The 26,809-nt window shown below is 53.6% G+C and overlaps 2 protein-coding genes across 6 annotated transcripts in view; one reads left to right on the plus strand and one right to left on the minus strand.

Annotated features, from left to right (window-relative positions):
- SHANK1 (SH3 and multiple ankyrin repeat domains 1) overlaps window positions 1-13,267 on the minus strand; it is a 55,191-nt gene extending 41,924 nt beyond the window's left edge. For 3 of the 5 annotated variants that reach the window (XM_053210907.1, XM_053210904.1, XM_053210908.1), the window contains exons 1-3: window positions 3,694-4,101; window positions 821-1,118; window positions 414-617 (exon numbers count right to left, since the gene is read on the minus strand). In XM_053210907.1, the coding sequence (XP_053066882.1) occupies window positions 414-617; window positions 821-1,075 (459 nt within the window). In that variant the 5' untranslated portion in view covers window positions 1,076-1,118; window positions 3,694-4,101. Of the gene's footprint in view, window positions 1-413; window positions 618-820; window positions 1,119-3,693; window positions 4,102-13,135 lie in introns of those variants that run through there. The other 2 variants (XM_053210905.1, XM_053210906.1) reach the window with 2 other exon arrangements.
- Window positions 7,604-9,993, plus strand: CLEC11A (C-type lectin domain containing 11A). The gene is made up of 4 exons (XM_027037164.2): window positions 7,604-7,948; window positions 8,178-8,367; window positions 8,679-8,870; window positions 9,308-9,993. The coding sequence occupies exons 1-4, from the start codon at window positions 7,802-7,804 to the stop codon at window positions 9,751-9,753; spliced, it is 975 nt and encodes a 324-aa protein (XP_026892965.1). The 5' UTR covers window positions 7,604-7,801; the 3' UTR covers window positions 9,754-9,993.
- Window positions 13,268-26,809: the final 13,542 nt, after the last annotated feature.

The raw sequence follows: 26,809 nt of genomic DNA on the forward strand, positions 1-26,809 counted from the left end.
GATGGAGGGGGAGGTAGTCAGCTCAGGGTCAAGGTGGAAAAGGCCCTGGAGCCTTGGCTGGGCAGGCAGAGGAGTGCGGGGGTGCTGTGGAGTATGTGGACCGCAACCCCTAACGTGAAGGAGTAGGGAGTCTGGACCCCACACAGAATGTTCTAGAACACCTACTGTAACTGTGAATCCTTTCCCACTTTGAAAGGCGAGGAGGAGTCTGGGGCAGGGAAGTGACTTGCCCAAGGCCACTCTGTTGGTCAGAGGCAGAACGGATGGTCATTTGAACTCAGGCCTCTCTGACTCTAATGCTTAAGGGATCTGGAAGAGCCCACTGGGTTTTCCCTTGCCAGGGCCTGACTGGGAGAAAAATGGGGCATGCCTTCTCTCCCCTGCGGCCAGGCTGGGAAGGCTGTGGGCCTCACCTCCAGGTAGGGCACCCCCTTCTCAAAAGACTGGGGGTACTCTCGAAGCAGCCGCTCCTCCTCCAGAAAGTTGGCATCGCGGCCGGAGGTGGCCGGCTGGAACAGACCGTAGTTGAGCACATCCTGTAGGCTCTCGCTCAGGGCGCAGAGCACCTGTTGCTTGGCTGTCCAGATGGTGGCATCAGGGTTGAAGCGGAGACATTTCTGGTTGAGGAGGTGACAGGGAAGAGCCTGAGGTGGCTTGGAAAGGGCCTGGGGGTGATTCTGGGGACAGGAGGGGCAGCTGGGAGAAGCATGTCGGGGACCTGGAGATGGGGCCCAAGTGGGAGGACACCCAGCACCAGCAGCCTCGTCATGTGGGCTTGGGGCCCTGTCCCCCGCTGGCCGGCAGGCAGTCAGTCACTCACTGTCTGGTGCAGGTCCGGGATGCCAATCCTGAAGACCATCATGCTGAAGTGGGCGTCGTCCGGGACAGACATGGAGCGGCCCTGGAGGCCTCGGGTGGAGGCCAGACTACCAGGTGCCCCGCTGCCCTGGCCCCGGGTCCCCCGGGGGCCTCTGCTGGGCCCGTCTGGGGAGCTGTCGGACTCTGAGCCCCCCTCGGGACACTCGCTGGCACTGTGGCGTTCCTCGTCCTCGCTTGACGCGGGGCTGTGGGTCATCGTGGGGCCACGGGGCGACAGGGGACAGCAGCATCACAGGCGGCTGCCGGGGCCAAGGGTGGCTGTCAGATGAGGGACCCGGGACCCCTCGGAGGCCACAGGCACCCTCGCGGACAAGTGGTCTAGGGCAGCCGCCCCCCATGCCCCAGGTCGGCAGGAAGGAGGCTGGACACACCCCCAGATACTCCAGCTGCCTCTGCTCACACACACGCCCATCGCTGCCATGCTTCCAGCACGTCTCCTTCCCTGCCCTTGGCCCTGCTCGCAGCCCCCCACCCCTCCTGCGCCCCACTTTGCTGCTGACCCAGCATGGCAGTGTCCCAGAAACCGCAGAATCACCGCGGGAGCTACTGGCCCACTTTGGCAGGCCACGGAAAATGCAGCTAAAATTAGCTGAGGACAGACAGGTGGACGACCCACCGGCATCCTACCCTCCTGGCCCCAGCCTGGCCCCTCACCCGAGGCCCTCCCGTCCTCCTCCTCCTCCTCCTGGCCAGCTGGCGGAGGGGGCTGGGGAGAGGCTGAGATGTAGTAATGGGGGGACGGAGGTGCCGAGAGCCTGGGGCGGCAGAAGTGGGAGCCGCGTGTTGCTTGGGAGTGGTGCCCGGCAGCGGGTGGAGCCGGTGACTTCACCGAAGTGTGGCTGACAGCGTGTGCAGGGGACTGCTGGGAATCGGTGTCCCAGGGGAGCAGGGGTGCTAAGATGGGGGTGTCATGGGGCAGAGTATCATTCGTGGCGTGCCCCCAAGGGAGCCACGAGGGGTGGCCTAGGCAGGTTGTTGGGGGCATCTTGAGACGGGGGTGGGTGGGTGGGGAGACTGGCCTGGGAGGGCTGTCTGGAGACCGTAGTGCGGTGGCCTGGGTCAGCTTAGGGTGGCTGCGGATAACCTGTGGGCACATTTGAGGACTGGCACTACAGGACAGGTGGCTGGACATTGCCTGGTACAGGTGGATCCACTCTGAGGGAGACTGGGGGTGGGGGGGGGAGGCTGGGAGGGAGGCTAAGAAGTGGGGTGCCGGTCTGGGGGACTGGGGTGGGAGGTCATCTCCAGATCCCCACTGTTCTCTCCCGAGGTGGCCTTAGAAGCCTGGGTCCCAAATGGGGTCCGCCTCCCTCATCTCCCTGTCTCCCACCCCAGCACCGGAAACCAGAATGTCTGGTCTGGTCCCTCCCCCCCACACCAGGCCCAGCTCCTGCACCGTTGCCATGGAGATGGGAAGCAGTGGAGGGTACTGCTGACTTTGGGGGAGTGGGGATGGGCTGGGGGGGGTTGGGGGCGGGAAGACAAAATGAGTGTTCGGGGAGGACAGTTCCAAGAGCTGTGGGTGAGCGAGCAGCCTAACCACCAGCCGGCCGACCCCTCCCCCATGAGTGGCCCGGCTGCGAAGCCCCCTCCCTCTCCAGGCACCCAGCGGAACTGCCCCACCTTGGCCTTGCGGAGCCCCCCCTCCCTGCCAGGCCTCCTACCCGCCGGACTCCACCTCCCACCTCCGGGCCTGGAGCCCAATGCCACTCCCCCTCGGCTGACCCTGGCTGACCCCGGCTTCAACCGGGCACTAATGGGGTGGCCAGTGGGATGAAAGCAAAGCTGGCCCCGGCGGCTCCCCCCGCCGTGCGGCTGCCCCCAACCCCCCAGACCGGCTCCGGCCCCTCCCCCTCAGGCCCGAGGGAGGGAGCGGGCACACTCCGCCGGGGCGGCATGAATCAAACGCTCCGCGGCTAAGAATAGCTGGCACGCAGCTGGTACTGAGACGGGCTGAGGAATCGGCGGGGGGGGGGGGGGGGGTGGTGGAGAAGGGGAGAGAGGGGGTGCCCTGGAGGGTGCGGGGGGACAGGGGGCGGCTGGCGTGGCCGAGAGCGGGGCCCGGGAGAATGAATGGAGGCGGAGAGAGGCGGGGAAAGGCGGGGAGAGGAGCCGGGGCTGGGGCCGAGAAACTGGTGGGGGAGAGCCCTGGGCCGGGGAGAGGGGGCGGGGGCACCCGGGAGCGGGACTCGGAGGCGGGAGCCGAGGGGGCGCGCCGGCCGGTGGAGAAGGGAGCGGAGACGGGTGGGGATGAGGGGGGAGCTTGGAAGGGGGTGGGAAGGGATCGGAGGAGCCTAGAAGGTGAAGCCCGAGCTAGAGGGGGTCGAAGGGGGCGGAGGAGGCCAAGGCCCAGACCCTCGACGGAGGGGCGGGGGACCAGGGTGACCTGGGGGAGGGGCCTCGCGCGGTGGGTCTACGGAAGGGGTCTAGGGGCCCCGGTAGGCCGGGGTGGGCGAGGCGGGGGAGTGGCCGGGCAGGGCCAGGAGGCGGGTACCGCGACCGAGCCCTTGGCCTGGGAGCGCGGGGAAGCGGGTTTGGGCTGGGGCGGGGGGGGTGTCTGCTGGCGGGGGCTGGGGGGCGCATCCTCCTAAGTCTGCTATCTGGGACGGGGCACCGGGGACCTGGGCGTAACCCAATTTGGCGTCGCCCGGGGCAACGCTCCCCACCTTACCCCCACCCCTCACCGCACACCCGGGCCCGGAGCCCGGAGCCCGGCGCCCGGCCAAGGACGTCCGGGGCGCCCCCGCCCCCTCCCGCGGCCCCGGCCCCGGCCCCGCAGCTCCCCCCAAAACCCCGGGTTCTCGACCCCCTTACCTGCCTGGCGGGGCTGCTGAGTCCCGGTCGGCGGCGCCCGCGGCCCCTCCCCCCTCCCCCCACCCCCCACCCCCCCGGAGACGGGGGACCCTCAGGCCATGCCCCACCGCCCCGGAGGGCGAGCGGGCCGGGGAGGGGGCGGGCGGGGGCCGGGGGGGAGGGCGGGGGGGCCGAGGACCTCACCCCCCCCGCGGGCCGGGCCTGGCCATCCGCAGAGCGCCCCCCCTTCTGCCGCGGCCGCCGCGCCCCTCGGAGCTAGCCCGCCCCCGGCTCGGTCCGGCCGGCTCCGGGCGCCGCGTCTCCGCCTGTTCTTCCTCCTCCTCTTCCTCAGGCCGCCGCCGCCGCCGCCCGCTCCGCGCCTCCTCTGCCTCCCTTCTCGCTCTCTCGCTCTCACCGTCTCTCCCTCACCCTGTCTCTCTCTCTCCCTCCCTCCCTCTCTCCTTCCCTCCCCTCCCTCCGCCCTCTCCCCTCCCTCCGGAGCCGGTGGAGGAGACATCGCCCCTCCCCGCGCCCCCAAACCTCGCCCATCCCCCCCCTCGCCGGCTCCACCCCCTCCCCCCTGCCCTCCCCCACCACTCCCCGTCGCCACCAGCTAGCCCAAGCCGGCTCTACCCCTGCTTGCCCCCCTACCCGGACCTTGCGGCCCCGCCCCCCTAAGGGTTCGCTCCACACACACCCCCCAGGACCGCCCCTTCCCAGAGCGTCTCCCACCCCTCTACACACAGTAGGGCGCGATAAATATTTGTTGCTAGACTCTGCTCCTCCAAATTGGATGGTGAGAGCTGTAGATTCCCGTCCTGTCCCTCCAAACACACACACACACACACACACACACACACACACACGCACGCACGCACACACAAACATCTTCCCCCAAGGCACAGGTGCATAGAGTCACTAGCTGGCCTTGCACGTGCAGACGTTACCCATGCACACACTGTCCAGGGCGTGCATGACCTAACCTCCCTGTGGGCACATCACCACAAACACACCGAACTACAACACGTACAGGTCACACCCGCATGCCAGAGCATACATGCCGCACAGCATTTACCCACCCCTCCCCCAACAAGGGCACGCACCCAGGTGTGCATGCTCAGATCTCCAGCTCACACGAAACCCAGAAACGGAGACGCACAACCACGTGTGCCTGCGGCCCCACCACACTCACCCACCTCCGAATTCATCACACAGGTGTGCACACACCCATTTGGATGCACAACACCGTGCCCTGCCTCCCCTCCATAGTTATTGCTGACGTTTCTTGAGCACTTCCTGTGTGCCAGTCTCTGCTCTGGATTTACTCATCAACTTCTCACACCAATCCTATGGGCTATGCACTTTGACCATCCCCGTTCTCAGAGGGGGAAACTGGGGCACAGAGAGGCAAAGTCGCTTGGCGCCCAAGGTCACCCAGCTACAAAGAGGTGGCAGCAAGGATCAGGGGGGACAGGTAGGCTGGTTCGGTCTTTATGCCACTGTTGTTCACCACTAGGCACGCCACGGTTGTGTATTCGCCTTCATTATACACAGACATGCCCAAAGTCTCCTTGCAGCTCAGGTCTCTGGTGCCTGGGACGTACCACAGACACAGGGCAGGTCCCTTAGGGTGAGAGTGTCCCCAAAGCCCAGGCTCCCACCCTTCTTCCAGCTCCGCCAGGGCTGCCAGCTGGGGCTCAGACACCTGCAGAGGGTGGTTCTAAGAAGCCTCTGGATGCATATCCAGCTGTGGGCTCCAGGGTACCAGGGTAGGAGCCAGCCCAGCCCCAGGAGGCCCCGCTCTGGATGCACACCCACCAGCCCAGGTGGTGAGCATCTGGGCCCAGGGAGAGAACAGCTGCCCATGTTGGCAGCAGCAGCGAGAGAGGCTGTGTACCCCTCTACGGTTTACAAGGCCTTTCCTGGCTTGTGCATTATCTCTCGAGGCCTTTCGCTGCTAGTGAGGGCTCCCCAGGCCCCTAATGGGCACCCGAGAGGCCCAGGCTCTGAGGTGGTGAGCAGCCTGCCCGATGTCACACTGCCCTCTGCTTTCTTGGATTTCTTGGATTTCCCAGGCCCCTCCTGGGGCTCCCAGCAGCTGAGGGCAGATGCCCGGCCCTTGCGTAGAGCCAGAAGCCTTGGCTAGCAGCTGCCATGCTGGTGACCTCCAGCAGGTTGCCCCATCCCTTCTCGGAGCCTCAGTCTCCTCCCCTGAAGAGCGGGCCCTGCCATCCCTGGCTGGTGAGCTCCACATTCTCGCTGGCACAACAAGCCAGGCCCAGGCTGGGAAAGCCCTGAATGACTCACAGGTCTGGCACAGAGTGGGCACGGCATGGCCTCCTGTTTCCCGTGCCTCTCCAGCTTCTCTCCCACTGCCCTCATCACCACCCTGGCTATCGCCCCTCAGTGCCCCCGTGCACCTGCCTCAGGGAACCCGGGGTGCCCCCAAAACACAGTGGTCAAGACTTCAGTCTTCTGGCTAACCCGCTACCCTGCCAGGAATGGCTTTTTCCGTCCTCGCTAAGCAGACTGATTGAGCACCTACTATGTGCTAGCTCCAGGGATACAGCAATGAATACGTACCTACACTGCCTTTGTTGGCAGGAGACAGGCAACAGACAAGAAAACAAACAACAGGAGCCGGTCTTGATTATACCAAGAAGATAAAAAAATGGGGTGTTAATTTGTGGAAGTGCAGCTTCTTGAGATAGGATAGTCGGGGAAGGCCTCAGATGAGCTGAGACCTCAGCAGGGAGAAGGAGCTGGGAGAGAACATGAGAGCGTCTAGAAGGAAAAGGCCAGTGTAAAAGCTCTGAGGGAGGAAGGAGCTTGGCATTCAGGAGATAGTGAAGAGGCCAGTGTGGCTGGATCCCCTAGGGGGCCCAGGGGGAGTGGGGGTGATGAGCTTACAGAGGTGTAAAAGGCCCATCCTTCCCAGCACCCCCCCCCCACCCACACACACACACAAGGCTGGGCAGGCCAGGCTCTTGCCGGGTTTGGCTTCCCTCCTGCATATGATGGGAAGCTGGGGGAGCAGGGGAGTGGGGAGTGACGTGATCTGATTTACGGTTTGGAAGCATGGCTCTGGCTGCGGCAAGCGGCGTGGATTGGAGGGGCTCGGGAGAAGGGAGGTGGAGAGTCAGGAGGAGGCCACTGCAGTGGTCCAGGCGGGAGAAGAGGCACTGGGCTGAATGCTCAGAGCTCCAGCGCCCAGCCTGCGTCTGTCTACTCCACCTCCTGGAGAAAGCTTCCTTCACCACTCCCACCCCCACCCTTCCGCCTCCCTTCTGCCCCAACCCCCCACCTTGTGGGAAGGTCAGCACGTCTGGGAGCAGCTGGAGTCCCCAGCATCGCCCCACCCCGGGCCTGGCCTGCAGGACGCTTCCAGGAAAGTACAGCAAACGAATCCCAAAGCCCCACCCACTAGAGTTGCATACACAGCCTACATACATGCACGCTCTTCACCTGTGTCCCCGCAGACAGGCACACACACTCATTTTCAGGTTGGGGCAAGGGCTCCTGGCCAGAATGGGAGATCTGAGGGCAGGAGGCGCCCTAGAGCCTGAGAACTGTGGGAAAGCCTCCTCTGGCAGAGTGTGTGGGCAATGGTGGCCACAGAGTAATAAAAACCTTATGGAGACCCTGCAGTCTCCTTGCTCCCGAGGAGTGGCCAGGGGGAGGAGTGGGGAGCAGGGCCAAGCCCCAACAACCCCCTGAGGGGGTTCCTCGGCAGAGGCTGTGTCCCCAGGATCCCTTGGAGAGCCGGCTCTATTCTCTTCTGGCCATCTGAGCTTTTGGCCATGGTGGAAGGAAAGAGCAGGGCGGAAGTGAGCTCTGGAAAGTGGGAAGAGGGGGGTATGTGGAGAGACCCAAGGCGGGATCCAGGCTTTGGAACGTTGGAGGTTTCCGGCCACAGAGGCAGGGCCTCGGGGGAGCCAAGAGAGGCGGGGAGAGACACACACAGAGGAACAGAGACCAACGGACAGAAGAACAGACGGGCAGGCTGACAGAGACAAGAGCTGGGAGAGGGACCAGGGACTAGTGATCTGCACACACTCCAGTCCCAAGAGACATCCCCCCTCCCCAGAGACAACCCTTTGCGGCCTTGGGTGCTGTGGAGCCCAGCCTGATGCAGGCAGCCTGGCTGCTCGGGGCCCTGGTGGTCCCTCAGCTCCTGGGCATCAGCCATGGGGCTCGGGGAGCAGACAGGGAGTGGGAGGGGGGCTGGGGAGGCGCCCAGGAGGAGGAGCGGGAGAGGGAGGCCCTGATGCTGAAGGTGAGTTGCTTAGGACTCTGCCGGGGAACTGTGGGTGTGGGAGGGAGTGTATTCCAGGGTTAGGGAAATGGGCCAGGGAGAGAGATGGGGCAGGCTCAAAGGATGGGGATGATGGGTTCAGACAAGGAACTCAGGGGCAGAGAGCCAGCTTACTGCTGCAAAGGGGTGGCTGGAGTGTGTGGGCAGTGAGAATAGAGCTGGGCTCCTAACCATCCCTCCCCTGCCTCAGCATTTGCAGGAGGCCCTGGGGCTGCCCGCTGGGAGGGGGGACGAAAATCCTGAGGGAACCCCAGAAGGCAAAGGGACCTGGGGCACCGAGGAGGACGGTCAGGGGGAGGAGGAGGAGGAGGAAACAACGACAAACCCCACCACAGGCCCTAGCCCCTCTCCCACCCCTGAGGACACCGTCACATATATCCGTGAGTAATCATTAGCTCCATCCTGCCCCCAGGCCTCCGTGGTCATTTTCTCAAAAATGAACGGTCCTTTCAAGGCCCGGCACCTTTCAATCGCCCACCACCCCGCCGGTGCCCGTCCCCCCACGTCCCTGGCAGTTCCGGGTGTCCAGCCTTGCCTCCCAAGAGCCCAGGCCCACCGGCCCCTACATTCCAGGAATCCCGAGTACCCCCTACCCCAACTCTGTCCCCTGAAGCCCTAGTTCCCCCTGGTCCTTTGGTCCCTCAGCTCCGCCCTTCGGGCCCCGTCCAGCGTGTGTCCTGTCTGTCCGCAGTGGGCCGCCTGGCCGGCCTGGACGCAGGCCTGCACCAGCTGCACGTCCGTCTGCACGCGTTGGACACCCGCATGGTCGAGTTGACTAGGGGGCTGCGGCAGCTGCGGGAGGCGGCGGGCGACACCCGCGACGCCGTGCAAGCCCTGCAGGAGGCGCAGAGCCGCGCGGAGCGCGAGCATGGCCGCTTAGAGGGTGAGTCCGCACCGTGCGGGGCGGGGAAAGTGGGACGATGCGGGTCAAGTGGAGGACTGGTGGGAGGAGGGGGCCCGGAAACGTCTGAGGAGACGTGAGGACCTAAGGTATCCGGGGCGAGCGGGTTCCTAGAGACTTGGAGGTCACTTGTTGGCTTCTGCGGAGCTTAGAGTAGCGGGGAGAGCGAATGCGGAGAGCTGGCGCGCAGAGGGGGAGGTACGCTCCTTACCGCGCGGTGAAGCGTACCCGTCTCGGGCCGCGCCACGCCCCCTACAGACAGATTCCAAAAGTCTGGCCCCACCCCCAGCCGTCCTAACTCTCCGCCTCCTTACTCCCGGCGGTTCTGACCCCGCCTCCTCCCGGCCCGGCCCCCGAGGCTCTAACCCCGCCTTCTCCCCGCCTCCGGAGCCCCTGACCCCGCCCCGTTCTCCCCTCAGGCTGCCTAAAGGGGCTGCGCCTCGGCCACAAGTGCTTCCTGCTCTCGCGCGACTTCGAGGCGCAGGCGGCGGCGCAGGCGCGCTGCGCGGCGCGGGGCGGGAGCCTGGCACAGCCGGCAGATCGCCAGCAGATGGAAGCGCTCACCCGCTACTTGCGCGCGACGCTTGCTCCCTACAACTGGCCGGTGTGGCTGGGCGTGCACGACCGGCGCGCCGAGGGACTCTACCTCTTCGAGAACGGCCAGCGCGTGTCCTTCTTCGCCTGGCACCGCGCGCCCAGTCCGGAGCCCGGCGCCGGGCCCAGCACCGCGCCGCACCCGCTCAGCCCCAACCAGCCCAACGGCGGCACGCTCGAGAACTGCGTGGCGCAGGCCTCGGATGACGGCTCCTGGTGGGACCACGACTGCGAACGCCGCCTCTACTACGTCTGCGAGTACCCCTTCTAGCGGGGCCGGTCCTCGCCTCTCCGGTCCATCCCACCACTCGCCCTTTGGCTGGGCCGTTCATCCTTCTAAAACGCCCTTCCCTCCCTCTCTCCCTGCCCGCGGATGGAAGCGTGTTCCCCCTGGCTGGGCGATCCCGGGGGGCCTTCCGCGGGGCCGAGAGCCCTGACTTTCCTGTGTCTTTTTTTGGGAGCGGCGGGCACCAGGCTAAGTCCGGCGCCAATAAAAACGTGTGGAATCTGACTTGAGCGGGCAGTGGAGGCACTTTTGGTCTTTAGCTCGTCAAGGGGCAAGCTGGGCAGGGCACGACCCTGGCCTTTGGATGCCTGTCCCGTTCTGCCTTTACAGGTATTATTTGATCCCCAGAACCAGAATGATGGAAAACACATGTACATATGTGCGCACATCATCCGCTCCTGCACACGCAGCTGATGCCTCCACCCCCATCGGGTCCCACTCACAGCCTTTGGGACAACAGGGCCTGTCAATCATTGCCCAGGCCTTGGCCTTGGCCTTGGTCAAAGGGAGCTGGGAAATACAAAGGAGCTAAAGGTTCTGATGAGTCCTGCAGGAAAGAGCCCATTTAATTTTGTTTCAATAGTGTATCTCAAACTTGTTCCACCAGATGGAAGGTTCCTTAGCATCCTGTACTGTCAGGCCCTGCCCCACTCCCTGCCCCTTCCCCCAGCCCCAGGGGCAAGTGTTTAGAGGCAAACTTAGGAACCTATGCAGCCTGGAAACTGAGGCTCCCTCCCAATGTTTCCTTGCCTACTCCCTGCCTGTGTGGCCATAAGCCAGTCTCTTCTCTCTGAGCCTCAGTTTCCTCACCCGTTGAACATGGGTACAATCCTCTCTACCTTGTATTCGCCCTTGGGAAGTTCAGGTGAGCCCAGGAAAGTGAGCATTTGAACAATGGTTGAATGTGCGTCACGTGCTCCCTTTGCCCCCCCCCCCCTTTTCATACCTTTGTTCCCGGAGTCAGAACACTCGGGAGTGGGCCAGCTTGGGCATTGGCATTGAGGGCAGCACTCTTTGAAGGCAGAGCCCTTGTTTCGGAGCCCCCCAGTGTCTTTCCCCCAACACTGGCAACATGGTCCTGACCCCGACATCATCATGGAGCCCAGGAACTGAACTGTGACGCTGTTTGTCCTTCTGCCCTCCCCTCTCCTTCAGCCGTGGTACCACCAGCCTAAAATGTCACCATTGGATCCACCAGTGGGAGGAATGAGCCACCCCGGTCATTTCTCAGCCCCACAGCCCCTGTAGGAGTAACAGAATGGAGGGTGGTAGCAAGCTTGGGGGAAGGAGGCCCTGGTCAGGAAGGCTTCCATCAGAGGACCAAAAACGTTGCTCAGGATTCTTACCCTGGTGAACTTGTTTACTGGGGTCGGGGAGGGGTGGCAGGATGTCTTCAAGGCAACCAGAGGGCACATTAGGCAGACATTGATGGGTATCTGCTGTTGCCTGGAAGGGGGCCACTATTACAGACCTCATAACATTCTGGAAAGTAAGTGGGTGGGACAGATCAATGGTTACCTGTCTGGATTCTGGAACCATACACCTCAGGTTCTAATCCTATTTGGGTACTTACCTACCAGGCAACTAAAGGGAGACACAACCTCGCTGTGCCTCGGTGTCCCCATCTGTACTTGGGGGGTAATAATATCTACCTCCTAAAATAGTGCTGAACACGAAGGCGTTCTTGCAACATCAGATCTGACTCACATGGCAATTTGAACCTCACCTTCACCTCTGCATCCTCTCTCTGGACACTGTTTTTGCATATGTACAGGTTCTTTGAAGAACTGGCTAATGTATCACCCTGAGCAACCTGCTTCCCCCTTCCCCCAGGGTTAGGTGCCCCTTGTGATATTCCATAACCGCTGAGTTCTCTTCTGACCCAAGCCCTGATCAGCCAGACCGGGGAGTCTTGCTGGTCAGAGCTGGGTGTGACCAACTCTGTGCCCCCAGTGTCCCCTGGCACAGGGAAGCCCTTTGCAGGAAGGGAAATGCCCCTGTGGAGCCATGTTGGGGACCCTGAGACGAATCCAATCTCCGCTTCTCTTCCCGGCCTTCCCCAGGCCAGGTCAGGAGCCTCCCCTGGGCTCCCACAGAGTCTGGGGCTTTCCTCATCACACCGTGCATTACTCTCTGTGCCACTGTCTCGTCGCTGTCATACTAAGCCCAGGGACGTAGTCTTGTGCGCCCACACAGAGGTCAAAGGTGGAGGGCATTTTGCAAGGACTGTTTAAGCATCAGATCAGCTCGCCTGTACGCTGCATTCTGGGCTGATTCCTGACTCAGGTCTGTTTATGGGAACCTTGCCCTCCCCCGCCCACCTCTGCAGAGAAGCCCTCCCAGGCCTGCCAAGGGGCCAGCGTTTGCCAGTGCCCCGTCCCTGGCTCTCTGCGGAGCACCTGCGGTTTGAGAGCTCAGAGCCGCGGACTAGAGAAGGCCTCAGCAGCTGCCTGGGATCGATGCGTGAAGAGATTCCGGGGAAGTGGCGGAGGAAGGGCTCACGGCCCGGGATGACCCAACCGCTGGAAGAAGAAGCCGGTCGGTCACCGGTTTGCCAAGACTACAAATCCCAGGAGGCCGAGCGGCAGGCCCTCTACCTTCTCCTCAGAACCACGTTTCCCAGCAGCCACCGGGAACCCCATGGCCGTCCTCTCGAAAGCCCCGCCCCTTCCTCCCACGTGAGGCTCGCTTATATTTCCCAGAAAGCAGGACGACCACGCCCTTCGCAAGAAGGTCAGAGCTTGGCAGTCTTGGATCAGAGCCGACACCCCCTTCTCCCCACCCTCCGGGCCTCGCTCCAAGGTGTTTTGGGAAATGTAGTCCCACATCAAAAGGAAGAAAAACCCGAAGCCACAGTCTGACATTCACTGAGGCTTAGACTGTAACCAGTGCTCAGATCGGTCCAAGAGTTTTTAAAAATACCGCTGGATCTCCACGGATAATTGGAAATTGATAAGAAGCATTTTTTTAAAACATAAGTGCATAGAAAGTATCAGAATGCATAGAAAATGGTAAGAAATATTTCTCAAAATTTGAGTGTCTTGACTATGTACTACTGAATTACAATATAAAATACAATATAAAAATGCTTCCTTGGCCTGGAAAAAAATTGCTAAATACTGGTCCATACTAATTTAGTTTCTCCGAAAACAGGAAAAAAAAAAAAAAAACCCCACCCTTTTTATTAGGAAATACTCTCTAGCTTACAGATAACCTGCACAAATACAAATAGTATTTACCCAGATTTCTCTACTGTTAACAGTTTCCTCCATTGCTTTGGCTTTATCAGTATGTATCCATCCATGCATTCGTCACCCACCCATCCTAACCCAATTACCAGGAACAAATCAAAGTCAGGTTTACTGACCTATTGCAGGGAAGGCCACATCCCACAGGAGAAGCTCTGATCAACTTATTGGATCCGGGGGAAGAGAAGAATTCGGGTGAAATTTAAGTGGAACTGTGTTTGCTTCAGAGCAAAGCAGGGATGTGTATAAATGAGTCAACAGTTATGGACTGCAAAGTGGACTAAGAATCTTGTTTCCTTGGAAACAACAAAGTTATATACGTGGCATGCTATGTCCAGAAACTCTATATAAAGCTCTACATCAGGGCTGGAAATTGGGGCTTCTTGTCTCTGTCAAAGTGACTTAGATCTTCCAGGAAGAATAAGATAAGTTTCATCTTTCTGGATATACTTTCTAATTTTTTTAAATGTTTATTTAATTTTGAGAGACGGGGGCGGGGAGGGGGAGGAGCAGAGAGAGAGGGAGACACAGCATCTGAAGCAGGCTCCAGGCTCTGAGCTGTCAGCAAAGCCTGACATGGGCCTCAAACTCACGAACTATGAGATCATGACCTGACCTGAGGTCAGATGCTTAACCGACTGAGTCACCCAGTCGCCCCAATCCTTCTGGATATACTTTCAAACAGCAAAGTTACTAAAAGCCTATGATTTTAAAGAACAAACTTTCTCAGGGAGTAAGACAGCAGAGTCGCTCACAAAGGGGCAGGTTAGGACACTTTACAGCTGCAGCATATCTCTGGGAGAAATGCTTCCTGTTAACTTTGCAGCTGGCCTTATCTGTATGTACAGATAGATGGTGGACAGAGTTCTACAGTCCTCACTAGTTTTTGTTCTGAAGCATTTAAGTGTTAGTTACGCGCATCGTTGCCCTTTACCCCTGATTACTTTGATGTGTATGTCCTTAGAGATGCTCTCTTACTTATCCACAGTAATCAACCTCAAGAGATGTAACATTTACTTAATACTTTTAATCTAATCTCCTTGTGATATTTCCATCTCATCAGTTGGTCCAAATGCTGACTTTCATAGCACTTTCCCTTTATGGTTCAGGATCCAGTCTGGGGTCAGGTACTGCATTTTGTTGTCACGTATCCTTGAATCTGGAACATTTCCATATTTATGATATTGACATTTTGGAAAAACAACCACCGCCATTTTTTTTTTTTTTTTTTTTTAAACAGAAGTTCCTCGCTTGAGTTTGCCTGATGTTCCCTTATGATGATTAGATTCAGGTCTGGGGTTCCTGGCTGGCTCAGGCAGTGGACTGTGCAACTCTTGATCTTGGGGTTGTGAGTGTGAGCCCCACATTCGGTGTAGAGATTACTTAAAATTAAAGGAAAAAATCTTAAAAAATATTCAGGTTATACATTCTCCACCAGAATATATGAGGTGAGGTGTGTCCATTTTAGGGTCCATTGCAGAAAGCATGCAGAGCATAGAATAACTTATTTTATTATTATTATTATTATTATTATTATTATTATTATTTTGTAATGTTTATTTTTGAGAGAATGAGAGAGAGAGAGAGAGAGAGAGACAGAGCTCGAGGAGGGAGGGGCAGAGAGAGAGGGAGACCCAGAATCCAAAATATGCTCCAGGCTCTGAGCTGTCAGCAGAAAGCCCATTGCAGGGCTCAAGCTCATGAAAACCATGAGACCATGACCTGGGCTGACAGCAAGAGTCAGACGCTTATCCGACTGAACCAACCAGGTGCCCCTAGATTTTTTTTTTAAATTTTTTAAATGTTTATTTATTTTTGAGAGATAGAGACACAGAGCGCAAGCGGGGGAGGGGCAGAGAGAGAGGGAGACACAGAATCCAAGCAGGCTCCAGGCTCTGAGCCATCAGCACAGAGCCCCATGCAGGGCTCGAATTCACAAAACGTGAGATCATGACCTGAGCTGAATTTGGATGCTTACCGGACTGAGCCATCCAGATGCCCTCGAATGACTTCTTCTAAGTCATGTTTCTGGCCTCAGTGGTTCACTTGGAACACAACTGCCTCCTGGCTTCTACAGGCTTTTCTGTGGTAGCCCCATGTCTTCTTTCATTCCTTTGAACAACCTCTCCTCTCTTCCAGGCCCAAGCTACCACCTGTTCCTAAAATGCAGCAAAGTGCTTCTTTTCAAAGCATAGGGGATTGTCCGAGCCAGGCCAGTTGGCTGTGTGAGCTCGGGTTTTGGAAATTCCTGCAGGAGGCAAGTAACCTTGCCTTCTCCTTGTCTGTTAACACCGATTCCAAACACAACTGGACCTGGGGGTCTGACCCTGAGCAGTGATAGCTCCTGGCAGCCTTCCGGGCAGGAAGCCTTAACTGGGGTGGTTTTGGAAGATAGAGGAGGCAGGAAGTGGAACACCAGCTCTGCCTTAAAAATAATCTTTTGGGGCGCCTGGGTGGCTCAGTCGGTTGGGCGTCCGACTTCGGTTCAGGTCACGATCTCGCGGTCCATGAGTTCGAGCCCCACGTCGGGCTCTGTGCTGACTGCTCAGAGCCTGGAGCCTGTTTGAGATTCTGTGTCTCCCTCTCTCTCTGACCCTCCCCCGTTCGTGCTCTGTCTCTCTCTGTCTCAAAAATAAATAAACGTTAAAAAAAATAAAAAAATAATAATAATCTTTCGGTGGGGGTTGGGGGGGGGGTGGCCTGGATGGCTCAGTCAGTTGAGCATCTGACTCTTGATTTCTGCTCAGGTCATGATCTCATGTTGGTAGGATGGAGCCCGGAGTCAGGCTCCGAGCTGAGCATGGAGCCTGCTTAGGATTCTCTCTCTCCCTCTCCCTTTGCCCCTCTCCCCCACTTTCTCTCCCTCTCTCTCTAAAATAAAATAAAATAAAATAAATTAGGGATTCTTGGGTGACTCAGTCAGTTAGGTGGCCGACTTCAGTTCAGGTCACGATCTCATGGCTCTTGAGCTCAAGCCCCACCTTGAGCCCTGGCCTGACAGCCTGGAACCTACTTGGGATTCTGTCTGTCTCTGTCTCTCTGTCTTTCTCTGCCCCTCCCCCACTTATGCTTCTTTCTCTCAAAATAAATAAACATTTTTTAAAAAAGTCTTTCTTTTTCTAAGAGCAATTTTAGGTTGACAGGAAGTTGAGAGGAAGGTACAGAGATTTCCCATATGCCCCTCCCCACCCCCACCATAGTCTCCTCCATCATCACCACCCCCACTAAGTAGTATATTTGCTATAATTGATGAACCTACATTGACACATCATTACTCCTCAAAGTTTTCCTTAAGGTTCACTCTTGGTATTGTACATTCTATGGGTTTGGACAAATGTATAAAGACATATCTTCACCATCATAGTATCATACAGTACTTTTGGGGAGTCACTTAAGAAATCCTTCCCTGCCCCCAGAGGTGAAGGACATTCTCTTGCGTTCTTAACATTTTCTCTCCCACATTAAAGTCTCCAATTCATCTGAAGTTGAGTTTTGTGAGGTGTGATGTAGAGATCCAATTTCAATGTTTCCCCCTAAGGATAACCAATGATTTCAACAGCATTTGTTGAATAGTTACCCTTTCCCGATTCTCTGTGGTCCCTGCCCCATTATATTTTAGAATTTCGGGGTCTTTTATAGGGTTCTCTGTTCTGCCCATTGATTAATTTGCTTAAGCTTGCATCAAGCCCATCCTGTCTTGGGGCACTTGATTGGTTCCCTCAGAGGAGCATGGGACTCTTGATCTTGGGGTTGAGAGTTCGAGGCCCATCTCAGGTGTAGAGATTACAACAAAAAACAAATAAACTTTAAAAAAAAGACCATCCTGTCTCAGTAACCATAGCTTTGTATAACATTTATAACAGTTCAAGGAACGGATCATAACAATTTCGTATAAACCCCACCCAGAAATTAGAAAAAGAAGTCATGCTCCCTAACTCATTTTATGAGGTAACACTGAAGAATGTGAACACAAAAAATAGTCAAGAACAGCATAAAGAAGGGAAATCGCCATTTATTTCTCTCATTAATCAAAAAATCCTATGTAGAATATCACCATAGGATATAATCAATATATAAAAACAATGACACTTGATGTATTTATGCCAGATATGCAGGGTTACTTAGCATTAGAAAAATTTATTAATTCTCCACATTAACCGATTAATGGAGGCAAACCAGGTGATGATTTCTACAGATGGAGAAAAAAGCATTTGATAAAAAACTTGACCCGCGAAATAATTTTTTCTACAATGAGCAAGCAATTTAATGCAAACTGTGGGAAAATATGCCATAAAGCAAATCCACAGAAGTGAGAGCAAAAGAAACGATTAAAGGGGGAGGGGCAGAAATCAATGGAATGAAAGGGGGGAGGAAAGTCTAACAAAACAAGAAGTTATTTTATTTAATTTATTTTTTTTAATTGACATCCAAGTTAGTTAGCATATAGTACAACAATGATTTCAGGAGTAGGTTCCTTAATGTCCCTTACCCATTTAGCCCATCCCCCTCCCACAACCCCTCCAGTAACCCTCTGTTTGTTCTTCATATTTATGAGTATTTTATGTTTTGTCCCCCTCCCTGTTTTTATAGTATTTTTGCTTCCCTTTCCTTATGTTCATCTGTTTTGTCTCTTAAAGTCCTCCTATGAGTGAAGTCATAGGATAGTGGTCTTTCTCTGACTGACTAATTTCGCTTAGCATAATACTCTCCAGTTCCATCCATGTAGTTGCAAATGGCAAGATTTCATTCTTTTTGACTGCCGAGTAATACTCCATTGTATATATATATACCACATCTTCTTTATCCATTCATCCATTGATGGACATTAGGGCTCTTTTCATACTTTGGCTATTGTTGATAGTGCTGCTATAAACGTGGGGGTTCATGTGTCCCTTCGAAACGGCACACCTGTATCCCGTGGATAAATGCCTAGTAGTGCAATTGCTGGCTCGTAGGGTAGTTCTATTTTTAATTTTACGAGGAACCACCATACTGTTTTCCTGAGTGGCTGCACCAGCTTGCATTGCCACCAACAATGCAAAAGAGATCCTCTTTCTCCGCATCCTCGCCAACATCTCTTGTTGCCTGAGTTGTTCATGTGAGCCATTCTGACAGGTGTGAGGTGGTATCTCATTGTGGTTCTGATTTGTATTTCCCTGATGATGAGTGACAAGAAGTTATTTTAATTTTTGAAAAAGTTACTAAGATCGATTGACATTTGGCAAAACTGAAAAAGAAAAAAAAAGACGTAGGCTACAAATAAAATACAAATTGTGAGTGCAAGTAATTATATCCAGGACTGAAATACAAGAGGTAATTAGGGGTGCCTGTTTGGCTGTCAGAAGAGTGTGTGACTCTTGATCTCAGGGTCATGAGTTTGAAACCCACTTTGGGGATAGAGTTTACATAGAAATAAATAAGCTTAAAAAAAGTAATTAATAGTACTATGACTAACTATGGGCTAACATTTTAAAAAAATAAATAATAAAATAAATAAAGAAGTGAAAATGGGGCACCTGGGTGGCTCAGTCGGTTAAGCATCTGACTCCCGATTTCACTTCAGGTCATGATCCCAGGATCATGGTACTGAGCCCTGCATCGGTCTCTGAGCTGAGTGTGGAGCCTGCTTAAGATTCTCTATCTCTCTGTCTCTCTGTCTCTCTCTCTCTCTCCCTCTCTTGCCCCCTCCCCCGCCCCTTCCAGACTCTTTCTCTCTCTCAAAAAAAAAAAAATAATAATAATAAAAGGGCACCTGGGAGGTTCAGTCAGTTAATTGTCTGACTTCAGGTCAAGTCATGATCTCCCACTTTGCCAGTCTGAGCCCCACATCAGGCTCTCTGCTGTCACTTTGGGGCCACTTCAGATCCCTCTCTTTCTGCCCCTCCCTGACTTGCACGTTCTTGCTGTCTCTCTCAAAAATAAACATTAAATAATAATAATAATAAACAACTTAGATTAAATCATTAAATTAGTAAAAAAAAATGTAAAGTGCCAAAAGTTACCCAAATATCAAGAACTCAGTAAGCCAATAAGTAATGAAATATATGAACTTATAGTCAAAGATTTCCATTCTCTCTCTCTCAAAAAAATCCCCACAGACACAGATGGTATTCTAGGCGGCTGATATCAAACATTCAAGAAATGCTTAATCCTTATCCTATACACATAATTCTGGAAAATAGAAATCATGTAGAATCTGACTAGTTCATTTTTGGAAGCTAATGCAATGCTGATTCCAAAACCAGTTAAGGAAACTGTACAAGAAAAGAAAATTATAAGTCCATTTCACTTGTGAATGTGGGTGCAAAAATTCGGCATCGCTTAATAGTCTACTAAATCCAACACTGTATCATAATTCATCATGATCAGGTGGGATTTGTCTCATTAACTAGCAAGGGTGGTTCAAAATTAAAAAGAAAACAATTATTTCAGGGGCGCCTGGGCAGCTCAGTTGGTTAAGTGTCTGACTTTGGCTCAGGTCATGATCTCACGGTTTGTGGGTTCAAGCCCTGCATCGGGCTCTGCACTGACAGCTCAGAGCCTGGAGCCTGCTTCAGATTCTCTCTCTCTCTCTCTCTCTCTCTCAAAAATAAATAAACTTAAAAAAAAATTTAAAAAATCATTTCACTGTGATTCCCTAACAGACCAGGGAGGAAAATGTAATGATTTCAGTCAATGTGGAAAAATAATTTTATAAGGGTTTACATTTATTTAGGGTTAAAAATTAAACTTCGTAAACTAGGGGGTGGGGAGAAGGATATGTTCTTAACTTTATAAAGCTTCCAGCACACACCATAAAAATTTTGGATGCCTTCCTTTTAAGAACAAGAATAACATCAGAATATCTTCATCATGGCTATTGCTTAACATAGTACATATACATAAATCCTGATTAATGGTTTACTTAAAAAACTATTAGAACAAGTAAGAAATATCAGCAAAGTCCCGAGTTACAAGATTAACCTACAGAGGGCGCCAGGCTGGCTCAGTCAGTGGGGCATGTGACTCCTGACCTCAGAGTTGTGAGCTTGAGCCCCACATTGGGTGTGGAGATTACTTAAAAAAAACACACACACACACCAAGTTTAGCCTACAAAAATCAATTCCATTTCCTTACACCAAAAATAAACAAATGTAAAATGTAATTAAAAATACTATTCACCATCTCTCCAAACTATTTAGAAATCATCTAGGAACTAACGAATAAAAAAAAAAAAAAATTGAGGTTCCGTGGAGAATAATAAGGGTACCTAATAAGGGACCCAAAAGATGATCTGAATAAAAGTAAAGACACTCTATGCTCTTGGTTAAGTGATTGAATATTATACAGATGTTAATGCCTCACAAAGAATTGATGGATGTAAGACAGGTGTAAGCAAATTTCTACTTGGGTTATTTTAACAGTTTTATTGAGATTCACATACCATACAATTCATACAGCTTAAGTGTATAATTCAGAGGTTCTTGGTACATTCAGACATGTGCAACCATCACCACGGTCAATGTTAAAGCATTTTGGCCATCTTAAAACAATCAAAAACAATCAAAACAAAAACAAAAAGCCCTGTATATTTTAGCCATTACCTCCCTATTTCTCCATCCACTCCCTGCCTTAAGAAACCACAAACCTATGGGGCCCTTGGGTGGCTCAGTCGGTTGAGGGTCTGACTTTGGCTCGGGTCATGATCTCATGGTTCATGAATTTGAGCCCTGCATCAGGCTCTCTGCTGTCAGCACAGAGCCCAGTTCTTTTTTTTTTTTATTATTTATGTTTATTTATTTTTGTGAGAGGGACAGAGACAGAGTGTGAGCAGAAGGGAGAGGGGCAGAGAGAAAAGAAGACACAGAATCCAAAGCAGGCTCCAGGCTCTGAGCTGTCAGCACAGAGCCCGATACGGGGCTTGAACCCAGGAACCGTGAGATCATGACCCACGCTGAAGCCGGATGCCCAACCGACTGAGCCACCCAGGCGCCCCTCAGCTAACCAGGTGTCCCAGCACAGAGCCCACTTTGAATTCTCGGTCTCGCTCTCTCTCTGCCCCTCCCCTGCTCTCTCTCTCTCTCAAAAATAAGTAAACATTAAAAAAAAAGAAGAAAAAACAAGAAACCAAGAATCTATTTTTGGACTTTGTAGATTTTCCTGTTAGGGATATTTTGGACAAATGGAAGCATGTAAATGTGTGATCTTTTGTGACTGGCTCCTTTGACTTACTGTGACGTTCTCAAATTTCATGGAGGTCGGTCGTACCGTGGATTAGCACCTCATTCCCTCTATGGCTGAATAACATTTCGTTTACATGGATATGTCACATTTTGTTTATCATAATGCTGCTGTGAATAAGTTGACACATCTTTCTGTGGACATTTGTATTCATGCCTCTTGGATACATATACCCAGGAAGGGGATTTGCTGGATCACACGGCAACCCTATGTCTATCTAACTTTCTGAGCAGCTACCAGACTGTTTCCCACAGCGGCTGCACCATTTCACATTCCCACCAGCGGTGTGTGAGGGTTCCAATTTCTCCACATCCTCACCAACACTTGGTATTCTCTGACTTTTTAACTTTAACCATCCTAGTGGATGTGATTTTGATTTGCGTGTTTCTGATGACCAATGATGTCAATATTTTCATGTGCTTTTTGGCCTTTTGTATATCTCCTTTGGGCAATGTCTATTCGGATTTCTTGCCCATTTAAAAATTGGGTTCTTTGTGTTTTTGACATTGAGTTGTAAGAGTTCTTTACATATTCCATTATTTCTTTGGTTGTTGCTTTGGGGCTTACCATATACATTTTAATTGATCAGGATCAAGTTCCAATTTATATGAACTTAATTCCAATAAGATAGAGAATCACTACTCCTCTAGAGCTCTATTCCCTTGTCTCTCTTTCTGTCATATTATAGTCATACATATTAATATTACAAACCCGACAATAATTATTATTACGTTACCATCCATAGTCATTTCCTTCGCTCAACAGAACTTTCTTCCCACCCACCTCCTTTGTGCTGTTAATGACAAGTATATTACAAATACATTACATCTCGGGGGGCGCCTGGGTGGCTTGGTCGATTAGGCGTCCGACTTCGGCTCAGGTCATGATCTCGCGGTCCGTGAGTTTGAGCCCCACATGGGGCTCTGTGCTGACAGCTCAGAGCCTGGAGCCTGTTTCAGATTCTGTGTCTCCCTCTCTCTCTGCTCCTCCCCAGTTCATGCTCTGTCTCTCTCTGTCTCAAAAATAAATAAAAGTTAAACAAAAAATAAAAAAAACCGCACAAATACATTACATCTCTATGTGTTATAGGCCAATAATATATACATACCATTTTCTACAATCGATTTTAAAATCAGTTAAGAGAATAATGGAGAAAAATGATGCCTGAATACTGTCTTCTAAGGGGAGCCTGGGTGGCTCAGTCAGTTAAGCATCCGACTTCAGCTCAGGTCATGATCTCGCGGTCCGTGAGTTTGAGCCCCACATGGGGCTCTGTGCTGACAGCTCAGAGCCTGGAGCCTGCTTCGGATTCTGTGTCTCCCTCTCCCTCTGCCCCTCTCCCGCTTGCATTCTGTCTGTCTGTCTGTCTGTGTCTCTCTCTCTCAAAAATAAACATTTTAAAATTTTAAAAATTAAAAAAAAAAATTAAAAGTACATAGTTACCAGGGCTCCTGGCTGGCTCGGTTGGTGGAGCATGTGACTAACAATCTCTGGGTTGTGAGTTCAAGCCCCACTTTGGGTGTAGAGATTACTTAAAAATAAAATCTTCAGAAAATAAAATAAAAGAAAATGACATAATTACCATAACTAGTTTTTCCTGTGGATTTGCATTCTCATCTGCAATTACTTTGCTTTGAGCTCAAAGAACTTCCTTTAGTATTTCCTCCAAGGCAGATCTGCCGGCAACAAATTCTCTGTTTTTGTTTATCTAGGAATGTCTTTACGTTGTCTTCGCTTTTTAAAAAATGTTTATTTTATTTTATTTTTTAATTAATATTTTTTATTTATTCTTGAGAGAGAGAGAGAGACAGAGACACAGAGAGCAAGCGGGAAATGGTAGAGAGAGAGGGAGATGCAGAATCGGAAGCAGGCTCCAGGCTCTGAGTTGTCAGCACAGAGCCCGACGTAGGGCTTGGACCCAGGGACTGTGAGATTATGACCTGAGTCGAAGTCGGATGCTTAACCGACTGAGCCACCCAGGGGCCCAAAATGTTTATTTTTGAGAGAGAGCAAGTGTGAGCGGGGGAGGGGCAGAGAGAGAGGGGGAACAGAGGATCCGAAGTGGGCTCCAGGCTGACATCATCACGATGGACACAGGGCTTGAACTCACAAATTGTGAGAGCAGGACCTGAGTTGAAGTCAGACGTTCAAGCAACTGAGTCACCAGGCGGCCCTGCCTTCACTTTTGAAAGATTACTTTGCCAAGTAGAAGATTCTTGGTGGTGGGGCGCCTGGGGGCTCAGTCGGTTGAGCGTCTGACTTCAGCTCTGGTCATGATCTCGCGGTCGGTGGGTTCGAGCCCCGCGTCCGGCTCTGTGCTGACAGCTCGGAGCCTGGAGCCTGCTTCCATTCTGTGTCTCCCTCTCTCTGCCCCTAACCTACTTGCATTCTGTCTCGTCTCTCTCAAAAAGAAAAAAAAAAAATTAAAAAAAATGAAAGATTCTTGGTTGATATTTTCATCCTTTGCGCACTTCAAGGGACGCCTGGCTGGCTCAGTCGGCAGAGCGTTCAACTCTTGATCACAGGGTTGTGAGTTTGAGCCACACACTGGGTGTAGAGATTTCTTTAAAAAAAAAAGAAAGAAAGAAAGAAAAAAAGAAAGAAAGGTTTTTCTCCTTGTCTTTATTCCTCTTAGGGGACTGGCAGGGCTGGAGGGTGCCACACGGTGCCTCACCAGCATAACCACTACCTTCCACGCACCCCCTCCTGGAGAACAGTGGGATTCCAATGAAGTTTTAAATTTGTATTGATTTTCTAATGAAGGTGGTTAAATAGCCTTTCAGGAGTCTCTGTGGTTTTAAGAGCGCTTGAGGGCTGGCCCCTGGGGGATGGTGGTCTTTGTTTGGTTTGGGAAAGCCCGCAAGGTTGGTAAGGTGGGTTTGAGACCCAGAGGGGGGTGCAGTTTCTTGGCCAGGCCAAAGGAGGGAATCAGCATTTCCTTGGGCAACCTTCTCAAGAGAAGGTTGTGGAGGGTGGCCTGAGCCTCGGATGTTGGGGACTGAAAATCCCTCTTTGATAAGATTTCTATGAGAACCCAAGAAGGCGATTCACACCTTCATTCATCAAAAGGGCAGTTCACAGGCTTTGATCGTGTCCTGTGCCCCAGGTCCTGTCCGGAGCTTTATAAACACGTGGACTCCAGAAATCGGCATCTCGACCCGACCAGGGTGGTTTTAAGATTATGCCCATTGCACAGAGGAGGAAGCTGGGGGCTCAGTGAGGTAAAATCAGTCACCAAAGGTCACACAGCGAGTAAGTGGTAGTCAGCACTTGGAAAGACTGACCCCACTAATCCATTCAGTCGTGATTATCGAATGCCTGTGAGTTGAACAGCACGGTTCTAGGCACTGGAGATAGAGCGGTGGCCGAGACAAAGATCCCTATTTTGGAGAGACCGACATTCAAGGGAGAGGGGCTGACATTTGAGAGGGAGGGCTGAACCTTCCGGAGGCAGGAACTGAAGTCCCAGGAGGGGGAACTGACACCCCAGGGGAGAGGCTGACATCGCAGGGGGCGGGGTTGACTTTCTGGGGGAGGGGGAGCCATTCTGGGGGAGGGGCTGACACCCCAGGGGAGGGGCTGACATCCTAGGGGGAGGTGTTGACTTTCCGGGGGAGGGGGCTGCATTCTGAGGGAGGAGCTAACATCCAGGGGAGGGGTTGACATTCTGGGGAAGGGGCTGAGATCCCAGGAGGAGGGGCTGACATCCCAGGAGGAGGGGTTGACATCGCAGGGGGAGGTGTTGACTTTCCGGGGGAGGGGGTGGCATTCTGCGGGAGGGGCTAACATCCAGGGGAGGGGTTGACATTCTGGGGGAGGGGCTGACACCCACAGGAGGAGGGGCTGACATCCCAGGGGGAGGAGCTAACATCCCAGAGGGGAGGGGCCGACATCCCAGGGGGAGGGGCCAACGTCCCATATTATTCAGAGCCTACTCTGTCCCTTCAAGTGCTGACTGAGCCCACGGTACAAATCTCTGCCACCCTCTGGATCCTTGTGCCTGAACCAGAACAGGGCCTCTGCCCCCACGGAGCCCGCAGCCTAGGGGAAGACGGTCCTGAAGGAAAAGATCCTGCAGAAAGATATTTACCTCCCAGGCAGGAGGGAGGCAATTACTCGCTCTTAATCACTACCTGTTTCTCTCGGCACGGAGAGAGGGGAGGCGGCACCCTCAATCTGGCCTGGTTTGAGATGTTCTCAGCCGTGGGAGACAGACAGACTGTCATCAAATGTCGGGAAATAGCTGTCATGAGACTCCTCACCCCCTGACACCACACGACACCTCTCCCTTCCCGGCGCCAGAAGCCCTCCTTCTGTGACTGCAAAGTCATAGGTTCTATTCTTTTTTTTTTTTTTTTTTAAGTTTATTTATTTTTGAGAGAGAGAGAGAGAAACAGAGCGCGAGCGGGGGAGGGACAGAGAGAGACACAGAATCCGAAGCAGACTCCAGGCTCCGAGCTGTCAGCAGAGACGCTGCGCTGTGGGGCTCGAACTCACAAACCGTGAGATCATGATCTGAGCCGGAGCCGGACGCTCCCACCGACTGAACCTACAGGCGCCCCCTCGTAGGTTCTGTTCTTGTTGACTGAGTGCCCAAAGGCTTCCTAGCCCTCGTGCATCCCTGCTGGGGTACAGACCCACTTTGCCCGGGGCTCCCAGTGTGGGGCAGGATGCCCAGAGTCCAGAGCCCAAGTCCCCCCAGAGACACACGCCCAGCTGTGCCCCAGGTCTGTGCCCCGGGTCTCCTGGTTCCCATTCTTGTCCATGTGGAATCAGACGAAGAGGGGTCCCTGTGACAGTCTTCCTTCCACCCTTGTCGGTTTCATTTGCTTGTGTCTCAGGCTCCTGGGACGGTGCCTGTCATGAATGAGATGCTGCCCTGCCTCTTGCGTCGCCTGCTGCCCGAGGCCGGGGTTTATGCAGTGTTCATGATGCACTTCTTTGAAAATGGGGGCCTCCTGCGTGCTCCCCCTGTGGCGGGTGATTCTGGGGACTCCAGAGGAGTCAGACCAGGACACTGATCTCAAAGAGGTGGCAGGCTGGCCACAGAGACAGGACGGACACAGTCAGTGAGCAATCGAGGCGGTTACGTCACGTCAGTGAGCGACCGAGCAGGGACCCGGTGTAAGAGGGAGGCTGTAGAGATGGGGTGGAGGGCTTTGATGGGGCCCGGAGGGGGCGGGTGGGGGGGGGAAGGCCAGGCTGAGGGGCACTGGGGAGCCATGGGAGGTGTGTGAGCAGGGGAAGTTGTGGAATCAACACTGAGTGTACAGGGGTCCTTCTGGGGTTCCATGGGGGGGGGGATGCAGAGAGGCCAGGACAAGCTGGAGGTGGGGGTCCTGGGGGAGAGGAGAGAGCCTGGTAGGAGCCAGGCCACGGATGGAGAAGACAAGAGTGAAGGGTTCGTGTGGACTTTCATCCAGGACCGCCCCTTCTCCCCACCTCCTCACAGGCTGACGGGGCGTGGCTCCCGCTTGCTCCTCTTGTCCCCAACACTAACCCCCCCAACCCTGTCTCCCACAGCCTGGCCACGCCCTGCAGGCCTCTCCTGCCCATCCTGGGTCCAGACTCC

This window comes from Acinonyx jubatus, chromosome E2, assembly GCF_027475565.1.
Source record: "Acinonyx jubatus isolate Ajub_Pintada_27869175 chromosome E2, VMU_Ajub_asm_v1.0, whole genome shotgun sequence".
Lineage (NCBI taxonomy): Eukaryota > Metazoa > Chordata > Mammalia > Carnivora > Felidae > Acinonyx > Acinonyx jubatus.